This window comes from Diadema setosum, chromosome 3 (genome assembly GCF_964275005.1).
Source record: "Diadema setosum chromosome 3, eeDiaSeto1, whole genome shotgun sequence".
Classification (NCBI taxonomy): Eukaryota; Metazoa; Echinodermata; class Echinoidea; order Diadematoida; family Diadematidae; genus Diadema; species Diadema setosum.
In genome coordinates, this window is record NC_092687.1 from 43,935,638 (window position 1) to 43,953,297 (window position 17,660).

At 36.2% G+C, this 17,660-nt stretch overlaps 1 protein-coding gene across 1 annotated transcript; it reads left to right on the forward strand.

Moving 5' to 3' along the window:
- Positions 1 to 9,818: 9,818 nt before the first annotated feature.
- On the forward strand, positions 9,819 to 15,702 carry LOC140226411 (dual specificity protein phosphatase 3-like). The gene is made up of 4 exons (XM_072306886.1): positions 9,819 to 9,973; positions 11,722 to 11,833; positions 14,177 to 14,291; positions 15,442 to 15,702. Exons 1-4 carry the CDS (start codon positions 9,843 to 9,845, stop codon positions 15,630 to 15,632), a joined length of 549 nt encoding a protein of 182 aa, XP_072162987.1. The 5' UTR covers positions 9,819 to 9,842; the 3' UTR covers positions 15,633 to 15,702.
- Positions 15,703 to 17,660: the final 1,958 nt, after the last annotated feature.

The following is a 17,660-nucleotide window of genomic DNA, read 5'->3' on the forward strand; positions in this document are numbered from 1 at the left end:
AATAAAAGAACTCCCCTCAACTCTGGCATCTACTTAGTGGAAAAAAAATACTCAAAAGTACATAGATTCTGGTATGATTTATCAACCAATATTTTATTGGAAATAGGCTATATAAATAATTGGTATTACTATCATTAATACTATAATCATCAATATCATCATCACCATTATAGTCATCATTAGATGTAGTGAAAGCAGTGGTAGTAGTAATACTAGTAGTCATGTAATCATTTAAATTATACAAAAATGACAAAAACATGACAAAAATTAATGGCATTTAATTATCGGATGAGCAGGTTCTTACAACCCAAACGCTTTAGTATTAAAGTTTGACAGTGAATAGCTCCAGTACTTCAAACACCAATATCAACCATTAATTAAATGTAAGCTATACAATGGAGGAAGATACTTGTTCAGCTTTAAAAGGGGAATGCAACCCAAATGTTCACCGCAATTATGAAGAGGATACTGGATGATCTTTGATCACGTAAACAGTGGTTTTATTCGTGATTATCAACCGTAGTGCCAGTCCCAGATAAATTGCAATGAACTCTAGTTGGCGCTATTGCGCTTACATGTACATGTCTACATAACAATACAGTGGCGCACGCACGTCAATTGAGTGAATGCAGCACCGTACATAGCAGAACACAGTGATATATGTTGGCGGAAGATCGGACCATCTGTTCAAAAGTATCAGATCTTCAAAGTTTGGTGCTGCCATCGTTGGATGAGAAGACTATTGCAGTTTGTGACGTCATTCATGGACAATCATATAAAGAGAATTCCACAAGCTGTCATTATCAATGAAAAGTACACCTTCCCATGACTTGCTAATGACATTTTATTATTATATCAAAGGTAACATGTGAAGAGTTTGTTCGCAAAAACCGATGTCCATTTTTTAAGATTTTGAAGTATGGTCTCTGTCATAAAGTACAAAATAACACATTTTAAATGATATATTGGTCACTACTATTATAGAGGTACATTTTTGAAGCTATGGTCAAAAGAAGCAAAAATTTTCTTATTATTCTCTTTATATTTCTTGACCTTCAATCGCAAATATCTCAATTTTGCAAATATGGACTTATTGGTTTTTGTGAACAAACTCTTCATGTATTCCCTATGCTTTCCAATAAGCTAAGAAATCAAAAATGTGTGTCATTTTCTTGCTGATCATTTGCTTTGCGATGTCAATGCATGGTACCGTGTACATGACACAAAATGTAGTCTTGTCATCCAGTGGCGGCAGCACCAAATCTGGATCATTTCAAAACTTTCCAATGGATTGTCCAATTTTCCTCAACATTCTCTGACGTGTTCTACTATTCCTGCATTAACTCAATCCATACTAGTAACCACACAATATACTTGGCTTCATTCTCCAAAGATACTTAAGTTAATGTGTGTGTGTGTGTGTGCGTGTGTGTGTGTGTGTGTGTGTGTGTGTGGGTGGGTGTGCTTAAGTTACAGTATTTGCAGTATTTTGAGCAGTCAAAGACTTAATGGTCCAGCAAATGCTGTGATCTGTATTGTTCTAAAATAATCATAATAAAGAATAAAGAAACAAGTGAAATCCAGTCATGAGTATGAGGCCATTAAATAATGTCCTTTTCCCCACTATGATTAGAACTGCCCTTATTCACTTTTTTATTTCAATATAGTTCCGAATGTCTTGTGCATTTGAAAATATTTGACTTTCCCCCCGCTTTTATTGATGTAATCATACCATATTAGATTAGATGAGAGTAGTAAGAGAAATAGAGTAAAATAACGCCAAAAATTAGTATGTTTTTTATGGTTTGTTTTGCCATTATGTATCATCATTGCTATACTGTATTATTATCGGCATTAAATGTTGCTGTCATGATAATAATCATCATCAACCTTTTACTTTCATTATAAGGTAAAGCCTATCAAGAACGTATAACGTACAGTTATCCGCGATAATACAGTATTCTGCTCATTCAATTTCACGAGTTGCACGTGAGACCTCTCGAATCTTAGGGAACGCCCACCAATTAAGACTCGCCCACCCTGGAAACGCAACGGAGAAGGTCCCGCGGGAGCTTTGTGCAGCATACCCACCGTGATACATCTTGCGCCCACCATCATCGAAGGAAGTAAGCCACACGATTGCGCTTGAAAGGCAGACCAGAGAAGAGCTGTGTTCTCATGTTCAACTCGCCCTTGGTAGATTCTTATACTACTTAGACTAATTCAGCGTTGGTAAGTGTTTCTTTGAAGCTAACGATTCTTAATTGCAGTTTAATCGTTGTACGAGCAATTGGCAGTACTAGATACGTGGTGTCTTCCTTAGTCCAATACATGCTAGTTGATGTTTGTGTTTTTCTTCTTCCTGTCGGTGGTGTGCTGCTTCCTCCAACGTTGAAGATTCTTGCAGAACTTGGTGACAGTGCGTGTCATATTAGGGTGCATGTCTGGTAGTGGTGGATTTGGTGATGGAAGCCTCACAGTTGAACGGTACAAGCTGGGTGTGGATCTTGTACTAGTAGAACATTACAGGATGGAGATGTTCTCTTCACTGTTTTGTAATATCAGAAATGGGAATTAAAGGGACTGTACAGTACTAGAATCTAGTTTAGGTGGGGATTCATGTTTTGAACATTCCTATGTAAGGTAATAAAAAATAATATGAAATATGAAACTTTGAAAGAGCATGTAATTTTAAGAAGGATTCAATGTTTTTTTTTTTGATGAAAATTGGTTTTCAAATGGCTGAGATATCCAAAAAAAGTGATAATAATAAAAGGCGACAGGCCATGCCTTTTATTAAGATCACTTTAGTCTTTGTTTCACCTTGTTTTTACATACCCGGTATCTCAGCCATTTCAAAACCGATTTTCATCAAATAAACTTTTGATACCCCTTATAATTGCATGTGCTCTGACATCTCATAGAGTGGTTTCTGAATATCTCGCAAAATGTTAAAAGCTAAATCCTCACCTCGACCAGAACTGTACACACCCTTTAAATTTATATTTTCAGGAAGTATGTGGATCCTCAGTCAGGGGGTCGGAGAACCGGGCAGGGGGGAGGGGGCGGGGCCATTGCACCTTAATGTTACAAGTTTGATGAACGTTAAGGAATTGGCTCAGGTCCAGAATAGGCTTATCAACTGAAGATGGAGGATGTTAGGATGCAAAAATACCTTAGCAATAATGTTAACAATCTACATGTTCTTTATTTTGTGGTATGCAGTAGTAAAGTGCGATGAGTGTGATCAATGTATACATTCGTACATTACATGCCCTGCCCAGAGAAATTCACATTCCGTGTCTTTCTCATGATATGCATGTGATGCATCACGCGTTACCCCGGGGTACCGTAGTACCCCGGGGTACCACGTTGCGTAGCGCCACCTCATGTCCGCTTGAGGACAGCCGCAGGCAGAGAAATACATGCACTGCCCAGCTGTGTGTGCGTCTACAGTCATTCCCATGCCACTGCATGTGATACTGTGCATGCATGGTATGTGCTGGCAATACAGCGTGTGCTTCAGTGCAGTGCAGTGCAGTGCAGTGGCTAGCGCGCGCTAGTTTCAGCACAAAAATAATTTCCCACTTTTTGGCACCCTGGGTACAACCTTTAAAAAAAATAATAATTCAACAAAATGGCTGATTTTTATTTGGTACCCCGGGATACCATTTATATCATATATCAAGCACCAGTCTTGTAATTTCAGTCAGTTCATGAATAGACCTTATGCATTGACGTCATCACTCGCTTGACAACCTCTCGCGACGCCATCTTAGAGGGCAAGCGAAGTCCTTTACATCGCAGAGGCGTGCAGCTAGTTATGTGCTTTTCCTATGCGCGCTAGCGGCGATCGCCTCACTCGCCGCCAGTCCCCAGGCTAGTGGCAGGTTTTTTTTTTACCATCAAACAAATTTGACATGACATGACACATTATGCAGCAATATTTGGGTAATTTTCTCACATTGTGCAATCGAAATACTCACAGCAACTACAGAATTCCTAGGTTATATCGCAGAAATTTGTATCCATAGCGCAACATTGCCCTTCGCTGAATGTATGTCGCCATTTTGAATTTCATTAGCCAATCACATGCGAGGTACGTGTTTTAGTAAAAAACACGTAGAAATCTACCTCGCATGTGATTGGCTAACGGATTCGTAGGTTGATGAGCTGTTACGACCGCTGGTAGTTGCATCTTTTTTTCATGAAAATTGTGCCAAAATGTTGGATATATCATTAACCTGGTGAGTGCAATGCATACATCAAATGTCGATTTTGCTATACAAGCTTGAATTTCCCGATCTAGGGCTGTAGATTACATGCAATAGAAAAGACAGTAAAGGAAACACCGATGTTGTGTGTAAATGCCCATTGCCTCGCGTGTAAAAGCACGCTCTAGCAACGCATCGCTTGCCCTCTGAGGGAGGGCGCCCTTCAGTTAGTAAGACCGTGTGACGTCATATGCATAAGGTCTATTCAGTTCAGCTGGTGTTTAGCATACAGTGTAGGCCCTACTTAACAGCTATATGGCCATTTTTACAATCAGTGGTGTAAAACACGGTTTTGGCACTAATTGGTGTGTAACTTTCTTATACACTGACAGATATGCATTATTTTTTCTCACAAACTTACCACCCACAGTGTCTACCTTGGGTACCTTAATGAACTTTCCTCTCTTTTTCTTTCAGATGTGGCATGCACTTACATGCTTGAAATCCAACACTTTTGGTGTATGCACTCTGACATGGTTTTTTTGTCAGACCTAGCATATTAAATTGTTTATTCCTTTTCATTATTTTTGTTGTTGTGGTGATAGACAGGTATCCAACATTAAGAACTATTATGTTTACCAGGTTCTGCTTTGTCTTCTTTAAAGACTGAAATTGTCCAAACTTTATGTTTCGGAGGTGACATTTTCCGTTAACAATTAACCCCTCTTTTGAGTTAGCTCTTGCTCACAATTATAAAATTCAACTTTGCTAATTTCCATCAAAACAGAATAGTAATCAATCTGACTTAACTTTGATCCAAAGATTATTTGATTCAAATAGCTTATCATTTTTTGGTAAGTGTTTATAAATTTATGCAACTTTTCCGTTAACTTTTCTGTCACCTCCGAGACAACAGATTTATGTATTTGATTTTTTTATTCTTGACATCAGTTATACAGTACATTTACAAAAATGTACCATATCCCCTCACATTATCTCTGAAGGAAGGTAGTAGAAATATAGCCTGTTGTTTTCATTTCGGAGCAATTTACAATTTTCCGTTAACACGTGTCACCTCCGAAACAATTGTCACCTCCGAAACAACAAGCGTATTATATTTGATAATTTCTCGAAGACAAAGCAATTTTGTTTGATTCTGTCCAATTGACAGGAATCTCTTTTGGATGAAAATAGTAATATGGCAACAGGAAGTGAGAATTTTCTAGAGATTAATAAAAGATCTAATAAAAACTAAGAATTACTGTTTCGGAGGTGACAAAACACTGTTAACAAGAGTTTTTGCTCATTTCTATTGAAGAGAAACCATATCATGTACACCAATGGTTTCATTTATTTTAGTAACATAAGTCTCAAAGTGGAGAAATCAACTAACACATTCTCACTCTTATTTTTATTACTATACTGTACGTTTTAGGGCAAATTTACATTTTTTCACTTTTTTAACAAAGAGAATGCACAAAATACACCCATCTGTTGTATATAAAATATTGTAATCAAGATCAATTCTCCTGCTTTAGTTAAGTAAACATATAGATGCTTTCATCTTAGAAGCTTGATTTCCAATTTAAGCAATTTAGTTGTGAAGATTTACCAATCAAAGCTTTCCATGTAGGTTGCTTTTTCTTGTGTTTCGGAGGTGACATTGTTTGTTAACACCATATTGTTATGTGGTAGTGAAAGGCAAGACTTCAGTTCCTTTTCACTATCTATTAACATTTTCAAATACATTAAATATCTACAAAATCATCACAATAGAAGTGACTTTTGTATACCTAGCTCACCAGAATTCCCTTGATACTAAAGTGATACATGTGGCAGTTCATGCATGCCCTAGTCCACAATCTTAAAAAAATCATAAAATAATCAAACTCCTCAAAAAGGCCACATGCCTATAGCTGGTGCACATCTTATTCTTGAATTCTTAGTTGTTTTTCCATGTACAACGTGGTAATCATAAACAAAATTATGTGACTTTTTTTTTTTAATATGACAATAATTATTACACTTTCCAAGTTGAACCAACTGTTTATGACATTGTATTTTTTAAGATTATTGAAGTTATCTGACAACTAAAGTGAACAGAGGAACAAGTCCCCAGGACTGGAAAGGGAAAGATCCAAAAACAAGATTTGTAGTTCTATCTCAATATAATTTCGATGACGTGTTTACCTTGTTTTGTTATTATGTTTTATCTTAGAATTTGGCTTTAAGTACTGGAATTTCAAGGAAAGAAAATGGTTTCTTAAAGGACAAGTCCACCTTCATATACATGTGGATTGAGTGAATGCAACAACATTAGTAGAACACATCATTGAAAGTTTGGGAAATTGGACAATCCATTCAAAAGTTATGGGTTTTTTAAGTATCTATGCAATCACTGCTGGATGAGACGACTACGACAGTATATGATGTCACATGCATACAACGATATAAAGAAAATATTAAGTGAATTTCACAAAACTTTACTTTTGGAAAAAAGTGCACATTTCTTCAACTTGCTACTGATGTATGTTAGGGCAATAAAGGAGAGAAGTCAAGTGTTCTTTTGTTATGCAAGAAAAGTGAAAATATGTTGAATTTTCTTGATACTTTCTCTATATCCTTGTACACGTGTGACATCACAAGCTATAGAAGTCTTCTCATTCAGCTTTGACTGAGCAGAAAATTCAAAAATTCATAACTCTGGAACGGATTGCCTTATTTTCCTAAAACTCTCACTGATGTGTTTTTAAATTACTAATATTACTGTATTTACTCAACCCTCGTGTCTATTGAGGTGAACTTGTCCTTTTTCGGTCCCTTATAGGGTTATTTGAGACCAGTTTGTGTCCGGGACCTTCTGTGAAATTGACGGGTAAAATTACTGAACAAAAAAAAATGTTAACCATAAGTTCACACAAAAGCATTATGCTGCTCTCTTCAGCTGGGAAACACAAACTGTTGTCTTAACCAAACTGTAAAAACTTGCTAAAGATTAGTATGAATTACAATCTAAAACAAAATATGAGCTGGTATCCACTATCATGAAAGAGAATAACTAAACAAAATAACAAGTAAGAACTGAAAGAAAGAGCTTATATTTGAAAAGTAAAGCCATGAGGAAAGACATGAATGTTCACAATACATTAGTAACACCTGAGAAGTTGGGTTGTCTCTGTGTTGTGTCACCTCCAAAACAATAAAATGATTTTTCTTATCTTATACTTTTTACTCTCAAAAGTGACTAATATATATGATTTGCTGGTAATTTTCAAGCAATTCAGAAAGATACATAAAATATATTAATGTCAACAGTTTAAATGAATCTGGTATATAGAAAATTTATCCCAGATGAACCAAACACCTTTCACCAGTATTATAACATTTGTATGGTGGCTATCAAGAATGATGAAGAAGTCATGAACATCCTTGAATTAATCTATTTATAATACTATGTGCAAACAAAAATATAATACAAGTCAAATAAGAATTTTTGCTTTTGGCATTCATAACCTATGTCCCCACCAAAAAATTACAATGGTACCCTCCGCAACGATAACTTTAAAGATAGTGAATCAATCTAAAATACAATTTGAGGGATTGAAACTATAACTCATTGCCCACACCTTACAGAAAACCCCATTCAATTTGCTTCATAGGTCAAAGAGAAATGAGGATTTTTGTAGAGCATGTCAGGAATCCCTTCCCTCCAAGTTCTGTATATTGTGTTTACACATTAATATGCAGTTCCAAGAGCATCCAAGTGCTAAACTTGGAAGAATCAGACTCCTGACATCCTTTATAACAATCCACATTTCTTTGAGACCACTTAACCATATTGACTGGGGCTTTCTGCAAAATAGAGCTAAGATGTTATAATTTAAGACCCCAAAGAAGATTTTAGCTGATTTAATCATATTGTGTGCTATCAATGCAAAAGTCTAATTGTATTTTTTTTCTTTTTTTTTTTTTGGGGGGGGGGGGGGACATACTATATGAATACTTGAACACAATGTTAACATTGAATGTCACCTCCGAAACAAAGTTATTCTTCCCTGGTGTTGTGGAATAAAATGTTCTGAGAGCAAAGAAACATTACTAAAATGATCTTACACCCTCATTTCAATTTAAGGTAGAAAATGGAATGCCATGTTTCTTTAGGTTACAATATCTAGCTTATGTCCGTCTTATTCTTACTGTAAATGAATATTTCAACACAATGTTAACATTGAATGTCACCTCCGAAACGAAATGATTCTTCCCTGGTGTTGTGGAATAAAATGTTCTGAGAGCAAAGAAACATTACTAAAATGATCTCACACCCTCATCTCAATTTAAGGTAGAAAATGGAATGCCATGTTTCTTCAGATTACAATATTTAGCTTACAACCTTCATCCAAATGGAAGGCAAACTACCGGTGCCCATGCTAATCAATGAAGTGTAAAAAAACACTTGTTCTGTGTGGTTTATCTGCTTGAAACAGGAGTTAATTTCTTCTTCGCGAGTTATAATTATTAAAAACGTTGATAAAAAGAAGAAGTTTTGTGTTATTGTCACTTATTCTAAAAACAACTGAGTGTTAATATTAATGTCACCTCCGAAACATTCTATTATGTTAACTGTCACCTCCGAAACATCTATGTGTGAAAAATCCAAGATTTAAAGAAATGATTGGAATTTCATTTAACCTACATAGGAGGGTAGCCCTTCTTAAAGACTTGTTATAGTATAGAGTTTGGCCTGGCTTGCCCTCCAATAAATAGTTAAAATCTCAAAAATTGCATGTCAATTGGTATTTTTACCAAAAATTTATAAATCTCATGTATTTTTTTTTAAATTCACTTTATATTCAACCCCCAAATAGTTTTGATTCACAAACTATATACTGTTGTTAACCATATAAACTTTGCATGGTGAAGTTTGACTACAGAGTTTTGTCATTATGGTGCAATTCATGAAAACAAAATTTTGCTTAAATTTACTTCAGGTGCCAGGGTTTTCCTTAAATTACACCAATAACTCTTCAGCTTTAAGGTCTGAAATGTTATTTTTTCAAAAATTTGAATACTTTCCAACAGGAATCAAACAGAAAAATGAAAAAATATTTTGTTTGAAATTTTGACCCTCTGAGTACAAAAGTTACACCACTGATCGTAAAAAAAGGCCATATATGTTTTGCAAGGTTTTTAATTTTGGGGAATTTTGTGAGTCAGCTGAGCCTATTAAAATTTGTTAATACGTTAACTCTTAAATCCAGATATAAATGTGCACACATCTATATTTTCTATTCAGCACTGTACCCACGATTGCGAATTTAACCACTAGTGAAATTGCCCTCAAATTCTGATTTAAGAAAAAAAAAAATAGACGCGCGACATATATGGCGTAAAGTATTTGAACGCTTTAATACAGAAAGTTCCTATCAATCTCCATGAATTGATATTCTAGGATGTATAATTCCAACATGTGTGTAATAAATGAAAAAAAGATATTATTCAGAGGGGTGAAGGCTCAGGTTTGAGTTTCTTCAGTTGGTCTCCCTCTACAAATTTGTATAATCATTCACACACCTTTTGTACCTTTTGACTGCACAGATAGGACACACTACCTGCCTCAATCTTGTTGCCATGGCTGCTGACTCTGATCCCTGCACTGTAGAGGAGCTTGATGGGCTTTTGTGGCTGTCTGAAGACGAATCGCTCGGAGGCCTCCGGAATGACTGTGATGAAGTCTTCACCAATGTGTATGTGGGGGACGAGTGAGTACAAGCCAGATTAGGAAACCCTTCCCTCCGTCAGTGACCCCATCTCTCCTGCCATGAGACAATTTCCGCAAACCGTGTCCCTCTTGGTAGCATATGTTGGAACGATGCTCAGCCGAGGATATGAATATGCTTTTGGATTAGGGTTAGAGTTTCCTCAGTGTAGGAAGGTTAGGGTTAGGGTTAGTGTTAGGGTAACATTAATCTTGTTGTCCTAAGGTGATAAACTGAATAAACTCTAACCTTAATCCTAATGTATTATTTCGATATCATCAGCTGAGCATCGCTCCAACATATGCTACCACCCCTCTCCCGCTTGAGTTTAAATTCCTCCAGGAATCTGTTTCACAAAGAATTTAGAGTTGATCTTGAATTTTAAGATCACCTGAAAATTATTGTGTACCATGCCATTGGTTTTCCTATTCAATTTAATATGATGGTTTTTATTAGAGGCAACTTCAAATTTCAACAGTTCTACAGAAAATTCCTTTGTCCCTTATTTTATTTTGTATATGTGACCCTGCACCTCAAAACAAACAAAAAGTCGCCAGACATGAATTTTTAGTTAAGACCATATTCTGAAAAAGCAGACTTTAAGCTTTAAAATGATGTATAACTCAAATCAAATGGACTGTCCTAACCTATCTAAATATTGGAAAGAAAGCACAAACTCAGGAAACGTGTGAACTGAGAAAAACCGTGCTGGCTGTGCGATGAATGGGACAAAAAACAGGAAGTAAACCACCAGAGTAACAACAATGAAGGGATTATCAGATTAGAGTGAAATCAAGCTTGCCTCATTAACACATTCTGTCAATGATTAATGCCAACTTTCAAAGCAGTATCACTATCCTTTCAAAGTTATTCCAGAGTTGAAAGTGAAGAGTGTGGACAAGGTTTTTCAGAAATGAAAAAGGGATTCTAAAGACACACCTAATCACACTATTCTACCAAAAATGTTCGAGATAAATTGCTAAAAAATACACTTTCCTGCCCGTTTTATGATACCAAATTTTAGCATATTCATGGCTCGACACTAACTTTTTTGTTTGGTGGCCCGAGAGAAAAATTTGGTGTCCCCCAAAAAACAACTATAAAAAACATTAAAAGTCCTTTTCTTTTAATGAGTCAAATATTTAAGATTTATGATAGTAAGAATTAGAAGTTGGACATATCTACTCATAAATAAACTTCAACAAACTTGCAACACTCACTCTCAGGCACTCATTCAGTCCTTCTCATCCATCCTTTGAACAAATTTAACTGCTAATTTCCGGCGCAAAAAGTTACGAATTTATTGACATACTTTTCAAAAAATTTTGGTGGCCCGAGGCGGGCCACCAAATTTGCCCTTTTTTAAAATTTGGTGGCCCGACTTTCATTTTTGGTGGCCCTGGGCCACCGGGCCACCGTTAGTGTCGAGCCCTGGCATATTAAATGTGAAAGAACACCCTCTCTTTCAGAAAATATAAAAAAGTCAAGTTCGGCTAGGTTGAGCCACTTCACTTATTTTCAGTCCTCACGCAAAATCAGTGTGTGCTACTTTATGTTCGTTTTGAGGTGCACGGTCACATATGATACCTGCATGAAAATGTCTCCAGAGTTTTTGTTTTCATTTGGAAATTTGAATAAATTTGCAAAAATTGAGAAAATAAAATCACCATGAAAATTTTAGCTTACTTCATGGCATATCTCTGCTGTGTCCAGAGTCTCAGACAGTTTCAAACCACATCCTCCTTCTATAGGAACATTGCCAGGAACAAGGACAGACTGGGCAAACTTGGTATCACACATGTCTTGAACTGTGGGCAAGGGAGTGCAGCCTTCCACGTCAACACAGATGAAAGTTATTATGAGGTTTGTGATTGGTCCAAAGTTATTATGAAGTTTGTGATTGGTCCAAAGTTATTATGAGGTATGGGATTGGTCCAAAGTTATTATGAGGCATGTGATTGGTCCAGAGTTATTTTGGGGTTTGTGATTGGTCCAAAGTTATTATGAGGTTTGTGATTGGTCCAAAGTTGATAAGAGGCATGTGATTGGTCGGAAGTTATTATGACGTTTGTGATTGGTCCAAAGTTTATACTGAGGGGACATGAGCCAAAGAGTTGCAATGCATGTGATTGGACAGTAGATTCACAATGATTGCTCACCAAACTTATCATGCAGTTATTATGATATTGGTGTGAAGTTTTAATACAGATTATGAACAATAACTGAAAATGTATGGATGATAGCCACATTTATTTTTAAGCATTTTGGGTTAATATTGGTTTTAGGTTCATGTGCACACCATGAAAGCTGGTCTGTGATTGGTCATACAGATGTGGATGCTGACCTAAGCAATGACAAAGCATGTGAATAATCCAAATGTTCATACCGGGTAACTCAATGAATAATGATTGATATTCTAAATAATGTGAATATGTACCAAGCATGATGGTGATCATATCCAGGGATTGAGTTGCCAGGCAAGACGTCTTTCTGCATTTAGTACTGTTCAAGGTGATTTGAATATCTGAAATTGTTTTAAAGTACGTGTAGATGAATTGTGGACGATGGTTACCATACTGTGTAAATATCTTGTGACTCTTCTGTACTGTTGTTTAACTCGTTGAAGACGGATTGATTTTGCTACAACACGCATTTCCCATAGACACCTGCCCGAGTAAGTCGGGACTCGTCCTCAACGGGTTAATATTGAAAAGGACTAAAAGTATCATTAACCGTTGAGGATGATCTGATATTACTATGTATCAGGCATTTCCTGTAGAGATGCCGCCTGCCTGAGTATACGAGGGACTAGTCTTTAAATGGTTTGGCATATTTGACCTTAGCTTTCGAACCTCCCAAACTCTTTAAGTACCAGTATTCACTAATTCATCTGAACTTATTCTAGTAGTAACGTTAGCAAAGCCATTTGGGTGTTGGAATGTTCTTCAGTTCAACAGGAATACTATGATGGAACCTTAGAAAGTGCCGTAAAGGGATTAGGTAATCCAACGCTACACACTGGCACTGGTCGGATGGTCTCTGACCAGTAAAAATTACTGTCGGACCAGTAAAAAAAAAAATGGGTTAGCGTGCAGCCCTGGGTAATCTTTATTCATTCACAACATTTTCCTGATGTCAGTATCTACTGTAAACGGCAAATATTTTGTGAGGGTTTTTTTATTTTTTGTATTTTGCGAGTCAGGTGCTATTCGCCAATTTAAAGACACATGAAAATATTGACTGTGATCTTGATGTCAATGTGACATGCAGGCGTACATTTCTCCAAACTGAGTACTGTACTCCACGATCGCAAATTTAACCACTCGTGAAATTGTCGGAAAGTCCCAATTCTTGACAAATTGGACTTGATAAATGTATGGCACATACAGTATTTGTGAAGAAAGTATTCCATAGGATGTTCCAATCAGTGAACAAAGCAGAGTTTATGTGTTGTGTGAAAGGTAGGTGGTGGTTTAAATAAGGAAGAGAGATTTGTTGTAACACTAAATATGTATGTAGTCCTTGAAAAGACCTAGGAAGAGGGAATGAAGAGGGGTAGTGACAAGGGAGTGTGTAAGTAAGGATGTAAAGGCATAATTTACCATTATTTTGCAGAAAAAAACAAAAACCCAGCATAAGTGATTTCAAATTTACTTTCTGAAATGTGAGTTAGGGATAGAAACAACCACTGTAAAAATTTGAATCCGTTTTATAATCGATTTTATATGTAATTGTTAAATATGCAAAATGTGAACAATTTAGTTATAATAAAATACTTTCCAGACTAAACCATCTACAGTTATGGTTTAATGAGAAAAATACTGATATCTCCTTATATTTTAGGCTTTATTGCAAAAAATTTATGTGGTAGGATGTTTTGTGATACAACAGACCTACATGTATACACAAATGTGATATTTTGAATGTTTTTTTTTTTAAATCACTGCTCATAAAGTTAGACAGGACCTTTAACATCAGCCCATAATTATGAGGAATATGTACTGGTAGGCAGTTATACTGCAAACCTGTTCCTCAAAGTGCGTCATATAAGGACCATGATGGGCTTATAACTGTGGTCTTCTCAGCAGACGAGAACTCAAATCCTGAATTCCATTTCACACCAGAAATCATTACATATTTAATGTTTTTCTCTTTTTCTTTCTTTTAAAAAAAAATCAGTATTTTGGTTTTGTTTGTTCATTTCAGGATGTGAAGATCAAATTTTGTGGCCTGAAGGTCGCAGACATCGAAGGTGCCAACCTCAAGGAACATTTTGGCACCGCTGTGAGATTCATCGATGAAGCACTTGCTGAAGAGAACGGTAAGAATATCTATCCCTTATGCTACCTTAGAGATACCGGTAGATATCCATCCTGTCCTTGTCGGGAAAAAATGCATCCTGTGAAACCTTGTCGTAACAGTAAAAGTTGGATATAGTGAGGTGCCTGATATAACAAGATAATGTTGTAGGTCCCTTGTAGCCCTGAAGTAAAGAAAGACCTAGAATATCAGGGTGCTATATAACTTTTTTTTCCCGCTCTCCATTACAGCCTGTCAGGTTGGACAAACAGATATTCAAATTATTGCAAAACACTTGCTCGCATGTGAATTTTACTTGCCTGAAAAGAAAAAAAAAAAAAGAAGATGTATGTTACATGTTAAACCTTTTGTACCTTGAAGAAATAAAAAAAAAAAGAATGAATCATACATACATACATGTATGTGACCCTGCATGACAAAATCAACAAAAAGTTGCAAGACATGGATTTTTAGTTTATAGGTAGATATTGAAAGAGCAGATTCTAAGCTTTAAAATGATGTATAACTCAATTCAAACGGACTCTCCTAACCTATCTATTTGGAAAGAACTCTGGAAAGGTTTGATCTGAGAAAAGAGGCTCTAAAGTAAAGGGTCTATTCAAGCGCTTAATCTTTAGAAACCGTGCTGGCTGTGCAATGAATTTGCAGACACACACACACAAAAAAAAACAGGATGTAAACCACTGTAGCAACAACAATGAAGGAATTATCAGTTTCAGCTGAAATTAAGCATGCTCAATTAACACATTCTGTCCATAATAAATGCCAACTTTCAAGGTGCTATCTATTCAAAAGTTATTAGAGTTGAAACTGAAGGGTGTGTAAAGGATTTTAAAGAAATGAAAAGGGACCTCTGAAGACGTATCTAATCGCACTATACTAAAAAGGGGTTGTAGACACACTTGAAAACATACTTTCCTGTTTGTTTTATGACCCGAAACTTATGAATAATGTAGATGAAGTATAACTCTTTCAGAAGGTATGAAAAACTCAAGATTGACTAGGTTGACCTGTTTCACCCGTCTGATGTCCTCACGCAAAATCAAAGGCTGCGACCTTGTGTTCGTTTTGTGATGCATTGCCACATATATACAGGTATCAGTGATTTTTTTTTAATTGTTTGATTTATTTTTTGATCATTTGGTCATCAGGAAAAATCTTGGTCCACTGCGTTGCTGGCTACAGTCGTTCTGCTACCGTGGCGATGGCTTACCTCATGATGAGGCGGGGGATGCGGGCACGCGATGCGGTCCGCGCGGTGCGAAAGAAACGGGACGTGGGACCAAACGACGGATTTCTACTGCAGCTGTGCCAACTGGACGAAGAGCTGCGCCAGAAATAGCACTCGCCTCCTCGTCTGCACCTCGGCAATATTTAGAATTTAGAGTGCTCTTATTGGCTGGATTTGTGCAACTGACAGCTTTCAGTTTGTGTGAATGATGTCATCTGCTGATCATGGGCATCTCCATGGAACAGGCAGATGCAATGATTTTATGTAGATACTGTAAACATGATGGCCACGATCGCCATCTCTAAAAATTTTATGTGCACTTTGCATAGTAGAATTGTCACAAATGAGATTTCAGGGTCATTAACCTCAGCAGATGGGGTGCACAAAAAAAAAAAAAACAAAAAAAAAAATCTCAGTGGCAATTGCATGATCTGCCGTGGACCACATCATTCATGCAAAATTGAAAGCTCACCATGAATAGATAAAAACAACAACAACAACAACAACAACATCAACAACAACAACAACAACAACAACAACAACAACAACAACAACAACAACAACAACAACAAAACAATCTATGCAAGGCCCAAAGGAGGCCCCAGTGTGCTATAGCTTTTATAATGCACAAAATACATGTCTTATGAAATCTTGGGAGTATAGGCCGAGATACCTCAACTGCTTGTGTGTGTGAAGAATATTGCGAATGAGAATCTGTTAAGACCTGTACAAAGACTAGGAGAAACTTACTTACTGTAAAAGTGGAAATTTTTTGTGGTGTTGAAATTTTCGTGCATTTCGCGCAACCAGAAACTAGCGCAAAAAGTCAGAGCACACAAATATTTCTGCTTGCCATATGTTTCAGTAGTTGATGTCTTAATTCCGTGGAATTAAAAACATGCAAAACTCTTCTTACCCAGCCGAGCGGGAAAAATTAGTCGCGTGAAAATATCTACATTTACAGTATTTTCTTACCCAGCCGAGCATGAAAAATTTGTCACACGAAAATATCCACTTTTACACTGTTTATATATATGATGGAATATTCCTCATGAGATTAAGTTCTGAAATATTCACAATAGATTTGGAGGAGCAGTTTGAACTTTTGATATTATTGTCAAGTCCACCTTCATATTTTATATCAATTTAGAGAATGCAGCAATTTAATTTGCTTTTAACACATCAGTGAAAGTTTAAGGAAAATCGGAAAAAAAAAAACTGTTGAAAAGTTATGATTTTTAAGTTTTGGCAAAGTCACTGCTGGATGAGAAGACTACTGAAGCTTGTGATGTCACATGTGTAGAACGATGATTATATAAAAGATATAAAGAAAATTCAACATATTGTCATTTTTCTTGCATGATAAAAGAGCACTTGAATTGCCTCTTTTAAACAGCAAGGGAAATGATATTACCCTTTAACATACAGTGTATGTCGGTGACAAGGCAAAGGTATGTGTATTTTTTTTTTGTCAAAAAAGTGATATTTTATGAAGTTCTTTTTATATTTTCCTCATATAATCATACTTGCCAACTAGTAAGATTTTATCAGATTCAGTAAGATTTTTTACGTTAGAAATAGCAAAATCAGATTTTCTGTCAGAGAAATCAGATTTTTAAAAAATATTTAGATATACCTTTCATGTGTATTTTCTGAAGATTTGACCGAAAGTAAGATTTTTAACTTCAGTTTGCATAGAAAATAAGATTTTTGCAATCCATGAGTAAGATATTTCATCTTGAAATGTTGGCAGGTATGTATAATTCTATGCATGTGATATCATAAATTGTACAAGTAGTAGTCTTCTCATCCAGCAACGACTGCACATAAACTTAAAAATTCATCACTTTTGAATGGATTGTCTGATTTTCTTCAAACTTTCACTGGTGTGTTCAACTAATATTGGTGCATTCACTCCATCCACATATTTTTTTGAAGGTGACCTTCTCCTTTAAGGCAGTAGTGTTGTTCAAGTAACTTGCCACAGGAGGGAGTGGTGTATAGGGCTTTCATGTGTCTCAAGCAATATTTTATACTTTCACATTGAACGATTCATGATATTGCTTCAATAAATGTCATTCATCTTTAAGTGAATGCAATTATGCTTTGTGTGACCACACAATCCCCCACAGAGAAGTT